This window comes from Juglans regia, chromosome 6 (assembly GCF_001411555.2).
Source record: "Juglans regia cultivar Chandler chromosome 6, Walnut 2.0, whole genome shotgun sequence".
Lineage (NCBI taxonomy): Eukaryota > Viridiplantae > Streptophyta > Magnoliopsida > Fagales > Juglandaceae > Juglans > Juglans regia.
In genome coordinates this window covers 29,497,867-29,517,214 of record NC_049906.1, presented here as the reverse complement: position 1 = coordinate 29,517,214, position 19,348 = coordinate 29,497,867, and the positions used below count along the sequence as shown (strand labels likewise).

The 19,348-nt window shown below is 33.6% G+C and overlaps 1 protein-coding gene across 1 annotated transcript; it reads right to left on the bottom strand.

Annotated features, from left to right (window-relative positions):
- Positions 1-1,275: 1,275 nt before the first annotated feature.
- LOC108980751 (UPF0481 protein At3g47200-like) lies at positions 1,276-2,610 on the bottom strand. Its single transcript, XM_035690752.1, has one exon. It carries the CDS (start codon positions 2,608-2,610, stop codon positions 1,276-1,278), a length of 1,335 nt encoding a protein of 444 aa, XP_035546645.1.
- Between the last annotated feature and the right edge of the window lie 16,738 nt (positions 2,611-19,348).

Here is a 19,348-nt window from a genome sequence, read left to right as displayed (position 1 = left end):
ATCAAGTCTCTACCAAACACCGAGACAAAGACTTACACAGATATAAAGGATTTTTTAAACTAAATATGGGTGAAAAAATGTTCTGTGATCTACATAGAACAGGAGTTGGTGTGATAAAGGAGACATTGTTATGGCTAGTTGTAAGGTGGAAAACGAAGTGGTAGATCCAGAAGATATTAATGTCACGGGTGCAGTGGGCGAGGCCTTGAAGAGGAAAGGAAAGAAGGGAAGTGCAGTCTGTGTAAAAAGGGCATAACAAAAATAATGGATTGCGAGTAACAGAAATAACGAAATGAAGTACGTTAGTGAAACGGTGCATTTTGGTCTGCTGTAAAGAATAAGTAAAACGGCACGTTTTATCTTCGTTGCATTCTTATGTTGCGTTTAGCTTTTTGTAGTTTGCGTTTTGGGTTAGATCATTACATTGTTTCTGCTTCACGACTGCTGCTATAAAAGCAGGTGAGTTCATGTAATTGACATCAAGAAGAATTAAGTGAGATCCTTTCTGGAGGTTGAGAATCCCTCGAAGATTCTCTGCAAGATTCACTATTGAATCTTGATCATTCAATCTGGTTCTTGTGTGTGTAGTGTTCTTCCTTGTGTCAATCCGTGTGATTATCAGTAAAGATCTGGTGCTAGTATTATATCCTTACGTAGCATGTACGTGTCATTTGTGACTATTGTATCCACAAATTCTTCTTCTGATAACGTCCCATAACATCACTCTCCATTTTGTCATTAGTCGATATAATATTCATAAAAAAAAGTTATTTATTTGTAATTAATTATTTTTTTAAATTAATTATTTTTTTATTAAAATAAATTTATTTTCGTCACAAATAGTCATTATTATCACAAATTAGTAATTCGTCACAAATATTCATTTTTGTTGTAGTATCACTTGGAGTACAAGTCAATTGATGGATAAATAGTATTTGGTATGTGAATAATTATACTATTTTTATATAATTATTTGTAAAAAATAGATTAAAACACTTTTGTGATTACATTAATAGAATATAGATTGATATTATTTATTTCGAATGGAATAGAAAAGATCATATATATTCACAACATTAATTCATTAATTCACTTGATCGTTTTATTATTCCTACAATTTGAAGAATAGTTATTCCTCAAAAAAATGAGAGAATAAAATAAATATTCATTTTTTTATTTCCAAATGCACACCAATTAATCTTCATACAAGGCAAGTCCCCCATGAGGGGTGGTACGAGTAACCAAGGGGCAAGCTTTAAATAAACAAGCTTAATCTTAGAAGTACTTGAGCGATAGGAGAGAGCATAGAGATTGCACGAAAGTGAACAACAACAAAAGAAAAGCGGATATGGCAGAAGAACCGATCAAAGGCGATCTAAATAAAGCACGTCTCCAGGCCCTGAGCATTGATTGATTAGCATAGAATCCGTTCAACTCTTCAGCCATGTTTTGATAATGAGAGTTCATTTGTGAATATAAACTTTTTTCAGACAGCTTGTTGATCATGGAAGTTGCCACGACGCCGTCTAGCCAATTAGCGATGATCTGCTTCCGTACAAGTAAATCCATGTCTTCGCCTGTTTTGATAAGGAAACTTAACAGGATATAGTAATCAGTAATATATGCAACTTCAGGAAAGTGCCATTCCTCCAAGGCGACGAGGTTTCGAGCATAAATCTCCGTGGTAATGTCTAACTGAAAGCATGGGATTTCCAGCACTCCGTCTGCATATTTTAGTTCAAGCGGTGAGCGAATAGTGCTTGAATTGCTCGTGATCTTTTTAAACTTCAATCCTATCTCGGCCAGCTGGGTTGCACTGTGCATTTCCTTCATTATGTTAACATTTCTTTTCGGTCGCCTTTCACGAGGAGGCAAGCAAAAGTTTCTAAGCAAGTCAGTGAAGTGCAAAATTAATATTCCCGTCGATCGAAAATCACTATGCTTGTATCGTTGAACGTTAAAATAATCAAACTGGCAAAAGCTAAGCTCAAGGAAGGGGTGGTCTTTTGAGATAGATGGAAATGCAATGTCATATATTTTCTCAATAATAAAGAAAGGAAGCTGATTTTCAAGTAATATCAAGTCCAACTGCACCCTACTACTCAGCCACGGAGTTAATATTCTACGGTCGTACTTGGTCCAGATTTTCGACCAGTTTTTCCAGAAAAACTCGATAATGAAGCAGGCATCAACCAGGATCATTTTCACAAAATCCCCACTGTCAAGTGTTATTCTCTCTGAATAACATTCCCGAGCACTTTTTTCCGCACCTTTTATAGTGCTTACTAAATCTTCCAAGTTTATTTTGGCTCGGTCTCTGAAACTCTTGAGATATCTCAATTTAAACTCTTCCATGGACTGCAATTTTGGGTTATTACGATGAAATGGCCCAATTGATATTACCTGAGGAGTATAAGCTTGTTCGTTCGATTGGCGAATGGGATCTGAAACCTTGTAGATACAACAAGGTGATTCTGGGAATGGCTTTAAGCTTTCTAACATACCTGCAATTTCTTCAGACAACTTTTTACTTCCATGTTCATGATTTTTTATGAATGAAGCATTTACATCGTGTTCATGATCATCAAAACTTGCTGATTCTCCTGCCATCTATATATCGAGTTGCTATTCTGAATTAATTACGTACCTGCTGACAAACACGTACAAGATATATCCTCACTATATAGATCATGATCAGAGGAGCTAGCTAGCTAGAACATGGATCGATGTACATAAAAGAAACAAAGAATTTAATGAAATAAATCTTAGAATAGGAGGCTAGGAACAGATCATAACCTGATACAACAGAAATCCAAGCTTAATGCGAATGCACCCAGATCATAAAGCACAAATTAAAGGGCTTTCCCGACTTCGGAAATGAAATGCATGCACAATGTCCGAGTCTTCAACATATTAGAGTAACGGGCTATATGTAGAGAAACAACTTCTCGCTCACCACGTACGTTCCATATGATCATGGTTTCATGTTAGATAGTACGTCTATTTTAGTTTTTTTTTTATATATATAATTTAATATACTATTTCTGGCTACATTCATTTACATGATCTCTTGGCAAATCAACCCTTTTTCTAATTAAGGGACTGTTTAGGATTGCGTTTAGAGTCTTAAAAAGAATTTAAATAGTCTTAAAAGCTTTTTAATAGAAAAATTAAGTTGTTTGAATGTTATATATTAAAGTTCTTTTTAATTACAAATAAGTTAAAAAATACATTTTAGGAAAACATAAATTTTGATGTTTTTCCTCACACGTACTTAATTTTCAGATAATCCAGAATATAGTTCAAATTTTAAAAAGAATATCAATGGATGAAAATATATACACATACAACTTTCAGATAATTACAACTTAATTTCAAACTTGTAAGAATATGGTTATAATCTTTAAAAAATTAAATGATTTTCATTTTTATTTCAGAAAACACTTTTTAAATTTTTTTAAACAAATGTAATTAACATGTTTGAAATTTTTTAAACATATGGTTACCAAAAAAAAAAATTTTTAATAATAGAACTTATTACTTAAGCTATAAGTTATATTTCCTACGGCGTGCAATCTAAATATAATTTGGTTTACAAAATATAAAGTTCAATAAGTATTAAACTTAGAAAGAAATTTACAAATTAATATGATTTAATTAATTTGATAAATTAGACATTCTTCGTTATAAAAAGAACGTTACATATTTAGTTAATTAACACAAGTTTATAAGATTTACTTTATAAAATATTTTTGAAAACGAACCATATCTATCTACTTTTAGACAATGAATGAGTCAATGACGATATCTGGTCAAAAATGTGTAGATCTTGATTAAAAAGTAAAAAATAACTAAAGTCTTTGTTTATTTGTTGACTTGTAATTTAACGCCAAACCCATGCACATGCATGGACGTTCACACCCGAAAGTTTCACATGCATGTAACTACCAACCAATAATTTGTTGAAGTCATAAAATATAAAAATCTGACAGATAGAAATCAAATGTTTAGGAAAAGATCAAAGCATGTTTAAAACATGCTTATTGAATGAGCTCGGCTGGGGAATGATAATTTTCGATTAAAAAAATAATTTGTATAGTCTTAGAATAAGTAAATATACATGATAAAGAAATCTATTTTTTAATATTGGGTGGCCCAAGAGTGCGAGTTGCATACCATAAAACTATATTAGTGTTCCTAAATACATAGAACTTTGCATGTAAACCCACATGAAAAAGACCCGTTTCTATTAAAAATTGTGTTGGCATTGCATGTGAATTAAACAAAGTCTTTCTATTAACTTTCTAAGTCTTTGTTCAAAGAGTAGATGTGTTACAACTTATGACCTCCGATGGCACCACGAAAGAGCTGCTAGGTAGGAGGTCATTGTAATGACATCATCAACGTTGATGATGGAGTTACTTTCTTGGTCTTTTATTACAAGTTTTTGAAATATTAAATATTATAATAGTAATTAATAATTAATTAACTCCAAGACATGGCAAGGAAAGAAGCATATATGCATGCATGCATATTTAGAATTTTTCATTAATTTTTTAATTTGAAAACGAGTACTTTGCCTGCCAATATTTAAACAAAGACTTGTACATGCAAATCTAGCTACTCCTAAACAAAGACTTGAAAAGTCAATAAAAATACTATTATATAATACATAAAAACAGATCTACGCTTAAATAAAGACTCGAAAGTCGATCATATAATATGTAGTCTATTATAATCTACGTAGAGACAATATATATATAGTATTCCATAAAAAATAAGATTTCTTACAAATTCCTCAATAATCTAAATATGATCACATGGAATTTAATATAGAAATCCTAATCACTATTACTTTGAATACGCTAAACATAAAAAATATGTGACAAAAAAGTTTACATATATATATATATATATATATATATATATATATATATATATACTAACGCGAAAGTGTATCTTCATTTGGTAAAATACCTACCACAACTTTAATAAGACAATACATTTTAATTTTAATTATTCTTTTCTTCAATGGATCGATTTGTACTTCAAATGTTATGCTTTTTTTTTTTTGAATAAAGAAAAATAATTATTTATAACGAGTTATTTGTACGAGTTTTGACTAGAAATGATAATTTTCTTAACAAATTAAAAAACTAGTCACAAATAAGTATTTTTCATGTAGTGAATAACAAAATAAATGAGAAGTTCATGAGTATGAGTTGTAGAAAAGAGATGATCAGGTATAAGATGCCTTTGTTAACTTGTTCGAACCCTGCTATAAAAAGTCAGGCCATGATATATATATTGCACACCGTACATGCATGCATTATAAGCCAATTACTTTTCAGATCAATTCTTCCCCCCAAACCTTTCAGCTTTCTAGCTATGGCCACCAACAAGATGATGCAGGTAGTTAATTTGAAAGCATACACTCACCAACTGGTCTCTACTACTTCTCATGACCATTTTCCGCTTCCAATGTTGATCATAAATAAGTCACGCTATTGCCCAACGAACAAACGCCAAATTATTACCTGTTCTTCCTCAAAGGTTCCTCACTTTGTACTAACCAATGCTAGGGCTAGCAAAGAGATCATGCTGCTACCTACAGCAGAGCAACCTTATACAACGACCCCTTTTCATAGTACAGCTGATCACCAATGTTTTGATCCCAGCTGTGATCTTTTGGTTGTCCTGGAAAACATTATTGAGCATGCAGCCGGCCGTATGGTTGACACTGCTTTGCTGGTATATATGTTAGTTTTTTGTTTTCAAATTTCTTCGATTCTATTATATATCCTAAATATCATGACTGTTTATATATTTATATCACAGGAATATCTTGAAAAGCTGGAGGAAAAGCTGTCCAAAGCTATTAACGTCTTCAGTCCCCTTTTGTGTACAATCAGGCAACTTTTGACAAATATGGTAATTATTTCAGTAATTAATTGCATATGATTTTGACGCCAAGACAATCAGATTGCACGATACCATGCATTTGAACAGCTTCTCCTTTGATTTTTTCCCCTTCCCTTCCCAATGTTTGTGGGACGAATCAGGATTATGATAAAGTTCATCCCTTTATTAAAATATAGTAATTAATTACGTTGGCAATTAATATTCCAGGATAAGGTGGTCGTTTTATCAGAAACAGTACTCGAGGAAATCGTGAAAGCTTTCAGGGAGCTGATTTTCGCTGACGATAATCTGCGGCCTAGTCTTACCGAAGTTTCTACGAACAAACTGGTTAGCTTTTAAAGGATATCGATTTTATTGTATTTTCTTATGAATAACGTTAGATACAATCATGAGTTATGCAAGTGTTGCACACTCATTTTAAAAAGAGTGGGATATATTATTAAATTTTTTTTTACAGAAAATGAGTACGTGGCGCTTGTACACTCTATGACTACAAATATCATCTTTCTTTTTTTAATTACTTATAAAAGTAATTCAATCAACTAATTAATTAGATCAATTTTTGCCAATTCAATCCTTTGTTTCGTTTTAAAATAGTGTTTGAGAGATGCTTTTTTATTTCAGTCTTAAATATGATATGGAGAGAATTTAAATATATAGACTTTTTAAGAGGAACCAGGCTTTATTTCGACTTTCCTAGGAAGTACTGCATTTTGATAACATTTTTTTTTTATATAAAAAAAACATATTCATTTGAGATCAACAATTACAGACATTTATCAAATCAAATGGCTTCGAAAAGAATGTCTGGAATACAATCCCACCATCTCAATACTATCAACTCTCCAAGCATTCCTGGCCAGCTAATGAGCTGTCATATTTCCCTCCCTATACACATGATTAAAAGAACAACTTCCAAAGCAATATTTCAGCCTCTGTACTTCTACAAACAGAATCCATGGATGGAGCTAGTCTCCCATGTCATTTTGCTGTAAGGATTGCACTAGCAGCAAGCAATCACTTTCAACTAGTATATTCAAAATACCCAAAGTGGAACACAGTTGAAGACCCCTGAAAACTGCCAACAGTTCAATAGCCTCTGGATCTTCAACTTCACTTTCAATTTTACTAGCAGTCATTACCACATTTTTTCATCATTCTTTAGCAAGTCATTAAATGATTGAAAAACTATTTATCATTTAGTATTTATCATCCAATCATTGGATCGATACCAAATTATAAGAAGACAGGGGATGATTATAATTAAGAGGATGATTATAATAAAATTATATATAATGATATATATATACATCATCAACTACTATTCACTATCACATGTACCTCACAACTACAATTTTTTTTTTTTTCATAGGATATAAAAGTATTTTTCATAGAGTGTGGAGTGTTAGTGAATAGTGGTTGATGAGAAAAAATTTTCATAGATATATAATATATATAGAGCTGAAACTTCCAAACTAGGTTAAAGGATCTCGGATCGTTGTATAATTAGCTTGGGAGGCCGTACGTTTAGCCCTGGGCTCACCTTAATGATTGTGCATATAATATGCATGTATTATGTCAACACGTGAAGGATTTCGGACTGTATTGCATCATGCGCAGTACAGCTTTTTTTTGATAAATTTTGTAAGAAAATTGTTTCCTTCATCATATTTGACAAAAGTCAATATCGCAACAGATGGAAGACCCAAATGCATTGCCCATGATTCAGCTATGGGGAACGAATGGCTTCGCTTTCTTCCATCCCCGAGATAAAGAGCCGCAAATTCCATGGTCTCGTCACCAGAAAGGAACGTTCCCCGATTTTGGAATAGGACCGGACGCGGTATAGTTTTTAAGTTTTGTTCCCACAACTCTTAACTGCTTGTGCATACGTACATGTATTAAATCTGATGTCTTGGGTGACAAATACACGCACCCTTTCTAAAAAAAATAATAATAATAATAATTCACAATGTGCATTCAAGTAAAATCTGAGCTTTGACGCATTGATATTGTTAAAAAAAAATATCAGACACACAAGTACACTTTCTACTATGGAAGCAACAACGAAGAATGGATCGAAGAATTTGTTAGGAAAGCAACTCCAGTGGCTAAAGATTTGTGCATAAAGGCCATAAACATTTCCATAGAGGTGTGTTGCATTCTAGACCCCAAAAGAAGGGAGGAGGTCCGGCATTTATCGAAAATCGTCGGTACGGGAAAGGAAGATCCACACTTTTTACGACATTTCAAGTCTAGGTCTGATGGACGTTTTGTGTTGACCTACAACCAGTCAAAAGTGGTGCTCCATGATGGTGGGAGAAAGATCCTGAAGGTCTTGGAAGAGTTTCAGCAGTGGAAGAATAATGTGCCACTTATCGGCTTCGAACATAGTTTCATAGCTCACTATCATGGGAAGTTCCCACACTATGACTAGCCATATTAACATCCTCGTTCACCGATGCCGAGAAGATATCAAGAGCGTACGTATGAAATACCTGAACAGGTGCTAAGGATTGCACTGTAGTTGATGGCTAGACCTCTCTCTCTGTTGCACTGTGGTTTATTTGTTATCAGTACTAAATTCAATCTGTAATGCTGTAATAAAGGCCGCATCTTGTTTCTTTAATGTGAAATAATTTGTTGGCATATTCTTATGACAAGACCTATTAATTAGTCCAAATAATGCATTTTCCGGTCATGGAGACCCCACGGTACTATGGTCGGATAACCCTCTCTCCTCTTTATTAAGAGGTACTTGGTGATGACATCCATGGGTTCCATAATTTGAACAAATGGTAGAAAATTGTGTCGCCCCAGGCTCTGCTTGTGATTTAGCGGCAGTCGCGACATCGAGATATTGTCTACATAGGTCATACACCCCTTGCAGAATGTGAAGAATACAATGTGTGCTTACATAATAAAATAATATGTACAGATATATCACATGAGCTGAAATAAAAAGGTATTCATAAATGAAGCTAATAACAGTACTAGAAATTAAATTACATCATCAAGCTAATATTCATAAGCCACAAGTCTTGAAACTATAGACAAAAGAATATTACAGTCCTCCAATAATAACCAAGAGCCTGAAAATAACACTTAATTACAAAAGAGAAAAAACCACAATCTTCACTCTTTTGGTAGAGTCGAACCTCCGTACATGTATCCATCACCATACCCTCCCTCAGCATCAAAATCTACAGTGTCAAGGAGCGAAACCGGAGGCAGGACCACCACAATGATATTTGACAAAATCTCAATAAGTGAAACTAAGTCTAACATTCAAAATACATGCAGGTAGAAAAAGAGGAATTATGCAAACAAGAAAATACAAAGAAATATGAAATTTGACATTTTGCAAATTCCCAAACTGAAGTATACACCAAATCTTTCACACAAGATATTACACATAAAAAAATCGTAGTTTTTGTTTTGAAAATATCATTTTATTGAGGTATGCACCATGGTCTCCCCTATGGACCACGCACATATTTTGGCTCCCTTTGTCACACTATGGGTAACGACCGTCTGTGTGACTTTGAAACAAGTGATGCCCAGCAGAGAGGCAATGATATTGACCCGAGAGGAATTAGCCTATTTGTGGCCAAGCATCCTCTCGTCTCCACCAGCAAAGAAGCAATGATATTGACCAGAGAGCATGTTGGCGACCAAGCATTCTCTAACCTCTACCAGTAAAAAGAGGCAACGACGTTGACCCGAGAGCATTACCATCTCAACTGGGTCTTATGGTGGAAGGGGGATCAGTGGTTGAGCTTCACGATGGCTGAGCTAGGTTTCTCTAGTCGTGCACGGTGGAAAGAGAGAGAGAGAGAGAGAGAGAGAGAGAGAGAGAGAGAGGTTTTGTGAATGATGTAGTGGTTGAGGAGCCATGAGGAAGAGGGGAGGTCAAGAGGGAGGTAGTCGAGGAGTGAGTGGAGGCTAGACTTGGGTGGTGCGACGGTGGTGGTGGAGCCTTAAGTGAGAGAACAAGATCAAGAGGTATCTAAGGGAGGTGGGACTGAGTGTACGTTTGGGTGTTGAAAAGTGTTGAGAAGTGTTGAGAATGTTTATGAATAGTTATGAGTAGAGATTGGAGTGAGTTTGTGGGTCCCATTAAGAGTATTTTGAGTTGTCTGGATGTGTGAAGTATGTTGAGTTGTTGACTTTTGAGTAGGTAGTTGAAAAATGTGTGGGTCCCATAAATATTATAGTGATTTTATTTTTAGTAATAAATATTATAATGATTTTATTATAGTGATTTTTTAATATTAATAAATATTGTAGTGATTTTATTTTACTTTTATATATAATAATGATAAATAGTATAATGATTTTATTTTTAATTTATATATAATTGTGATAAATCTTATAATGATTTTATTTATATATATATAATAGTTATAAATATTATAGTAATGTTATTTTTTATTTATATATTATAGTGATTTTATTTTTAATTTATATATAATAGTGATAAATATTATAGTAGTTTATTTTTTATTTATATATAATAGTGATTTTATTTTTTATTTATATATTATAGAGATTTTATTTTTTATTTATATATTATAGCGATTTTATTTTTTATTTATATATAAAAGTGATAAATATTTTTTATTTATATATTATAGTGATTTTTATTTATTTATATATTATAATGATTTTTTTTATATTTAATAGTGATAAATATTATAGTGATTTTATTTTTTATTTATATATTATAGTGATTTTATTTTTTATTTATATATTATAGCGATTTTATTTTTTATTTATATATAATAGTTATAAATATTTTTTATTTATATATTATATTGATTTTATTTTTTATTTATATATTATAGTGATTTTATTTTTTATTTATATATTATGATAAATATTATTTTATTTATATATATATAGTGATTTTATTTTTTATTTATATATTATAGTGATTTTATTTTTTATTTATTTATTATAGTGATTTTATTTTTTATTTATATATAATAGTGATAAATATTTTTTATTTATATATTATAGTGATTTTATTTTTTATTTATATATTATAATGATTTTTTTTATTTATATTAATAGTGATAAATATTATAGTGATTTTATTTTTATTTATATATTATAGTGATTTTATTTTTTATTTATATATTATAGTGATTTTATTTTTTATTTATATATTATAATGATTTTATTTTTTATTTATATTTAATAGTGATAAATATTATAGTGATTTTATTTTTTATTTATATATTATAGAGATTTTATTTTTTATTTATATATTATAGTGATTTTATTGTTTATTTATATTTAATAGTGATAAATATTTTTTATTTATATATTATAGTGATTTTATTTTTTATTTATATATTATAGTGATTTTATTTTTTAATTATATATTATATTGATTTTATTTTTTATTTATATATAATAGTGATAAATATTTTTTATTTATATATAATAGTGATAAATATTTTTTATTTATATATTATAGTGATTTTATTGTTTATTTATATATTATAGTGATTTTTTTATTTATATATTTTAATGATTTTTTTTATATTTAATAGTGATAAATATTATAGTGATTTTATTTTTTATGTATATATAATAGTGATAAGTATTATAGAATGTTTGTGAATAATTATGAGTAGAGATTGAAGTGGGTTTGTGGGTCCCATTGAGAGTATTTTAAGTTGTTTGGCATATGAAGTATTTTTAAAAGTACGAGAATACTTGAAAAGTGTTGAGGTATCTCTGATACCCAAACACAGCCTGAGAGATGAGAGGAAGGTAGAGGTGTGGCCAGAGGGTCGATGAGTGGCGGCTAGTAGGTATGAAGGGGCCTAAAATGAGGGACACAAAGGTTGACAGGTAGAGAGAGAGAGAGAGATCTAGGAGAGGGGAAAACTGGTTGACAAGGAGTGGTAGCAGTTGGCTACGTTGGACGGCACAACCAGGGATAGATAGAAGACAGACATGAGGGAGGGAGTGCCAGATTGAGGGATGAGAGAAGAGAGGGCTTATCGGCGAATATTACAGTCCTCCAATAACAACCAAGAGCCTGAAAATTACACTTAATTACAAAAGAGAAATAACAATAATCTTCACTCTTCTAGAGGAGCCGGACCTCTATACATGTATCCATCACCATACCCGCCCTCTACATCAAAATTTATGGTTTTGAGAAGCTAAACTACAGGTAGAACTACTACAGTGAGATTTCATAAAATCTCAATAAGTGAAACTAAGTCTAACTCTCCAAATACATGCAGGTGGAAAAAAAGGAATTATGCAAACTAGAATATATAGAGAAATATGACATTTGGCAGTTTATAAATTACTAAACTCAAGCATGCACCAAATATTTCACCAAAGACATTACACACCAAAAACTTCACAGTGTTTGTTTTGAAAATGTTCATTTTCTTGAGGAATGCACCAAGGTCTCCCCTATGAACCATTTGCATACTCTGGATCCTTTCATCACACCATGGGTAACGATCATGTGTGTGACTTCATAACAAGCAATGCCTTATTCCGAGAGTGTTACCGTCTAGCCTCCACCAGCAGAGAGGCAACGACATTGGTCTGAGAGTGTTACTGTCTCTCCCATCCCTGTTGTTGGCTGGCGACAACCCAGCATGCGTCACTCAGTTTTATGCGTTCCTGAGTGACCATAAGAGCTTCGACAAGATAATGCACCATCTCGACTTGGTGATATCCACACACTGTGTGATGCCCCGACCCCTTCGTATGGCAACGCAAGGATCGTGACGTTGGGATGATGACAACACGGGTCACGCATCCCAACGATAAGTGCCAAGTGTGTGTACATGCAGAAAGTGTACAACAAAAATAACGTAACGGATAATTTAAGCCAACTAAGTACTAGAAATTTAAATACAAATATCCAAAATAAATTACCTTTAAAAAAGTTATACAGTTCTCCCAAAATATATCACAAATGGCAAGTACATAAACAGGTAATAAAGCAAATCTCGATACAAGAGAGCAACCCCATGTCGCTCCTCCCACGGAACCAAAACCTAAGGTTCGTCATCCACATCTGCATCAAAATTTGCGATACCATAAAACGGTACCACAGGTAAGTAATAATCCAAACAACTCACGAAATAAAAATGCATTAATTCAACCAACAAATAGATCCCGAAACCTCATTTTTTTCGAAAATGATTATTTTCCAACACAATCAAAAAATTCCATTTTAACCAAAAATATAATCTGACATTTCTCCAGAAAATGATTTACACAAAACTCAACCATTTATTGGACATTGTAGGCAGTGTGACGCCCCCAGATTCCGCTTGGGATCGCACGGACATCTGAATCGTCGGGACATGCAACACAAGGTTACTTGCCCCCGTTCATAACATATAAGATGCAATATTCCTAATATGCATCTAGCATTATTCAATATTCACAGCAGATAATTTTTTTCTTTAGCAATACTATGCACCAAACTAAAATATCTCAAATACTTAAAACATACTCCATACTTAACGACATACTAAACAACTAAGATCACAATAATAGTCCATAAGGTTGTGATCAAAAGAGTGCTGGAGATTGAACTCCACCAATACAAGTAGTAATCTGAGGTAACTATTGTAATACCATCTACGTCACACCGTCGCTTAGTCGGCCGTTTCCAGTTGTTCGATTCCCGGTTCTCCTACAGATCCTATCACAAAATCTACCATTCGGGGGAAATGGTAGTTGAGACTACCATAGTGAGATTTGATTACAAATCTTAGCAAGTTAACGGAAAACTTCCACACAGGTTAATGATGCATGCATGGCAGTAAAAGCATGAATGCATAATCAAATCATAAGTAATCATAGCATAACTTGACATACAACATAACATAACTGGCATAACTTAAACTGAAACTGAAGCTTAGCATGAACGTGACTTAAAACATAGCATGAACGTGAACTTGAAATATAACATGGACTTGAAACATAACATGAACGTGAACATGTATAATTTGAACATGAACTTGAAACATAACATAAACCTGAGCATGACATAACATAAATGTGAACTTGGAACATAACGTAAACGTGAACATAACAGAACATGAACTTGAAACATATTCTTGTCTCATGGGTTACCATGATTGCGTGAACGTAAACTTGAACATAACATAACGTAAACTTGAAACATGACTTGAACGTGAGATACATGAATTTAAAATCTTATTCAATAAACTTAATCATTAAAGTGACCATATGGGTGCTACACAGGTCCCCTTGGGTCGTGTGTCCTTGTCGATTACCGCATCACATCACAGGTTTCTATACCAGCTGTGAGTGCGTTAATACGTACTCCACAGTTGTTGTGGCCCCACGTATTCTACGTTTCACAATTGCTGTGTCTCACGTAGTGTATGCTCCACAGTTGTTGTGGCCCCATACTTCATGCTCCACAGTTGTTGTGGCCCCATGACTTATTTGTTTGTGCCACACTTGCTGTGGACACATGTAACATAATGTACGGCACCATCAGCGTTAGTGCCTGGCGCGCTCCGGTGACCAGCTAATTAGACCCCATTCGCAACCTGTTGATTGTACTTCATCAATCCAGGGAATTTCACACCTATTTATACACTCCAGCGTGAACAAAGGAGTTCCACTAGGATATTACCCCATCCTAGCGCTTAGGATCGTGATTGACATGAATGACTTAACTGGCATACATGACATTTCGTAACGTGACGTAATATGAACGTGACATAAAAGATAAAAGTCCTGACGTACCATAATGTGACATGAACGTAAGATGACATACATGACATACTTCAAGACATAAGTGTAACAGACTACATTTCATAACATGGCACATATGATAACATGCATACATACAATTTAGTTCCCTTACTTATCACTTATACACATTAAACTGATAGTAAGTTAAAAGCTAACTTACCTCGATCGTCGCATTCTACTAGAATAAAGCGCGAAACAAGACGAACTGTAAGAGGGTATTCTAAAAGTTAGAAATTAATTACTAACAATTAGAAATGTGAAAAGAGACAATTTAGAGTAAAATTACCATTTTACCCTCTACATGTGGGCAAATGACCATTTTACTCCTAACTTAAGGATTTGACATCCTAGTTCCAAAAATTATCAAAATTTACATTCCTCATGTAAATTTTATCCCAAACTCAAATATCAACTCAGCAAGATTTAAGACCAATCACAACTATGAAAAACTTACTATGGCTGAAACCTACATAGGCCATTTGTCTTGATTTTGGTTGTAATTTTTTCAAGTTTCAAAACTCATGAATAAACCAAAATCTTGTAACAAAGATCTTCCTATCCTAAGTTTAAAAACACCCTTAAAAATATCCATTAAGAAAAAGCTAATTAACAACATTAAACTTTTTGTAAAATGACCCAAACTTTTTAACAAAAAGTAAACCTTAAAACACAAGTTTTGACCTTAATAAAAACATCTCCAAGAATTCCAAAAATCAAATCTTACTTCTAACATATTCATAACATCATCCTAAGATCAAACATGCTTTAACTCATCAAACAAAACTCACCAAAAATCACAAAACAACACTTAGAGTTTTTGGTTTTAAACTTAGTCCAAAACAGAAACTGTTTTTCCCAACTAACTATGATCAATCTCTTGATCCATGACTTAAAGACATGTGATCTTCAAACTAACACATCACATGGTTTAAAAATGTGTCCTAAAGAAGATCCAACCATCAAACTTAAAATCACATGGCTAAAATTTAATAAAACATGGATCTAACTCAAAAAATCAAAGTTTAGGCCTAACCAAAATCCTCTTACATAGAAAATCATATCTTTAAAACTAATACTAAATATCTTCGAAATAACATCCTAACATGTATATAAAAGGCTTAGAATCATCATATAAAAATATCAAAGCCTTTGGAATAAGATTAAACCATGAAATATTCAAACTTTCACAAAACAGAAACTGTTTTTCCACTTCCAGTTTTCAAGTTTCTAACTCTAAGAAAATCTATCATCAAAAGCTTTATTCAAGCAACAAAACCTCAATGAACATTCATAAACACATGTTAACAACACTCCATAAACTTTTCGGACCAAGATATGTCCATTAGCTTGGTCAAAACTTCCAAAACATAACATACTCTCCAGTTTGACGCCCAGAATGACCTTTCTATGGTTAAAAATACTTTTGACTGACCAATGAGCATGGAATGAGACTAATAAGACATCCACAGAAACTAGACTCAAAGATGAAGAACTTATGTGAAGGAATCATCATGCAAAAATACATACAAAGGGTCATAAATGGCCACGTAAAATGTCCCAAAAATCTGCCCGGGAGAGCTCTTTTGGGTTTCTCTCTAAGAACAAGGGAAAAGAAGTGATAAAATAGAATGAAAAGTGCCTTGCACGACTATAGACTCCTGGAGGGGGAAGTTGTGGGCTGGAATGACCCTTGATTGGAGGTGGCTATGTGACATAAAGTGGAGAATAGTGAGGTGCAAAGACTGCCTGCAGTAGCAGTGAAAGATGGAGGTTGATGGAGTGGATTTCTCCTTCACATCAAGACACTATTGGGTACAGCCAATGGCAGTGGATGGTCTGCCATGTGGGGGAGGAAACTTCTCCCAGAAGCTTTGCCAAGGTGGCCAATTTCGTGGGCCTTGGTGGGGCCCACCAAAGTGGGCTTCAATTTGGGGTTAAAAGGGGGTTTGGTTAGGTTTTGAGATGCTATCAAGTCCAAAATCAATTTTTCTTGGCCCAATCAAATTTTGAAGGTTTAAGAGGTTGGATAATGATGTCATAACAATGATTTGATTAATTAATAGCATGTGGAAGTGATTTAATCAAGTGATTAAACACAGTGCTAGAAATCGGATTAAAAAGGGTTTGGAGGCTAACTTTAGGGTTTGGAAAAACCATTTAGGGTTTTGGTTTCAACCAAGCTTTTGGAGTTTCAATTGGATTCCAACCATTTAGGATTTTGCTAGGGTTGAAATCCTTTTTGGTCTGGCACAATTTGGTTGAACAGATGAAACACAGTTTTGCTTAGGTGGCATGATCTCACACCTTGATTCCTTCACAAATCTATCTAATGGTTCTTCTTTGTGCCAAGTGTCTAATACCATTTACTATGTATGGTTAAGATCTTGCCAAGTGTCCAAATAAAACTTCTCTAACCTAATTTGGACATTCCACACTGTGATTTTGAAAACACTACAATGAGTGCGCTTATCGAGGTTACTATTCACTCCAAAAAAAATACATAATAAACTTAGTACTAAAAATTTCTAAATATTCATATTAACCTATAGTGAAAATCGTTTACCGAAATTCAACCCTGAAGTGCCCCTAAAAATAATTTCACAATTTCCAACAGACGTTTCGTCTGGAATTATGAAAAATGGTTATTGCGCCATAAAATCTTAAATAATCCACTGAGTCTAATGTCGCAGACCATAACTCATTCTGACACTTCTAACTATCTCAAATAATTAAACTCACAAATCTAGCACCATAGTGAGTGATAACACTGATTATGATGACAGACTAAAACCTGAGCAATTGGTCGATTCGTAAAAATTTATAGGGTTTTCACGAGATTCCTAAAGTCAATAGAAATTCCACTAATAAATTTCTAGCGGGCTGTTACAGGCAGGAATCGCAGACGGGACCATACCACCATCCTTGGTTACCACCATTCCTACCGCATGCACCGTAGGCGGGAATCACAGGCGGAACACAACCATCATCCTTGCTTACCATCATCCTTACCGCGTGCACCTTAGGCGGGAATCACAGGCGGGACTCTACCACCATCCCTACAATCTCTTTACTTTCACATGAAAATTCAATTTTCAATAAACACATGAACATGAATGCAATTACACGAAAACTCAATTTCCATTTACAAACATGAACATGCGTGCAAACATGCAATGTACACGACATCAATATCCAATAACCAACAAATCCCAATATAAATCAATCACACAAATAACTCTATCCTCCAATCCAACTAACCCCCTTACTTCTCGGACTCAGTTCGGCACAACCAACCAATCACAGTAAATAAATGAGTTTGCGCAAAAATACATTTAAATCTCAAAATTTATTTGGGAAAAATACTTACAGCGCTTTATTATAATTTTCGAAGGATCACGGCAGTGCGCGGTAGTGGGCTGGTTGGAGAAGAAGAAAACGCATGGGGGAGAGAGGGGAGGCGTCATGCGCGTGCGGGGAGAAAGGAGAGAGAGAGAGAGAGAGGAGAAAAAGAAATGGGGGAAAACGAAAAGGAGAAGAAAAGAAAAAGAGGAAAAGAAATGAGATCCAATCCTCACATCTTGGTTCACACAAATAATCCAACGAAGACTATTTCAAAACAATAAATTTAAATAAAATAATTCAAACACAAAGTCTAAGTAAAATAAATTAATTAAATCCAACAACACAATAATTTTAAAACCCACAAACAACTAATTTAAATTAAAGAACAATTTAAATGTAAAACAATATTTAATATTAAGAAAGCACACCAAAATATATTTCACAACTTAAAAAATCATGAAATAAACCAACGAGAAACTCAATAAATTTTAAAACAAGAGAACTAATATTTAAATTAATTAAAATAATCATTTAGTTAAAATACACTAAAATACGAAGTATCACACATTGTATATAATATCCAAACAGTCATTTCATTAATGTGCGCATCATGGTCTCCCCTATGGACCACCCATACACTCTAGCTCCCTTCGTCACACCACATGTAATGATCGAGCGTGTGATTTTGTAACAAGAGATTCCCAATTTGTGCCCAACTCGTTTGTGGCCAAGCCTACTCTAGCGTCCGCCAGAAAAGAGGCAATGTCATTGACCAGAGAGCATTACTGTCTTAGCTTGGTCTCACGATGGAAGTATGCACCGCGTCACTCACACAAGACATTACACACCCAAAAATCACAGTTTTTTTTTTTTTTTTTAAATATTCATTTTATTAGGGAATGCACCATGGTCTCGTCGACCAACCAGTCTCCTCAGCCAATGACAACACCCAAAAAACCACAGTTTTTGTTTTGAAAATATTCATTTTATTAGGGAATGCACCATGGTCTCCTCGACCAACCAGTCTCCTCAGCCAATGACAACACAACCAGTGCCCACGACCAGAGATCTCCTCGACGAAACAACTCATCATCCAAACTCCACGACCATGCATGCTCCTTGGTCAAGATGCTCATCAACCACTTGCTCCACATTTGCTCGGACTCACCTCCTCTGCTCAGGTAGTAAATAAAAAAAGGAAATAAAAAAAAATAAGGAGCAAGATAGTGCAAAAATAACAAATAGTAGTAGGCAATTTCGGTAAACCGCCAGACAAACAGTAGCGAGAAATTTCAATCAA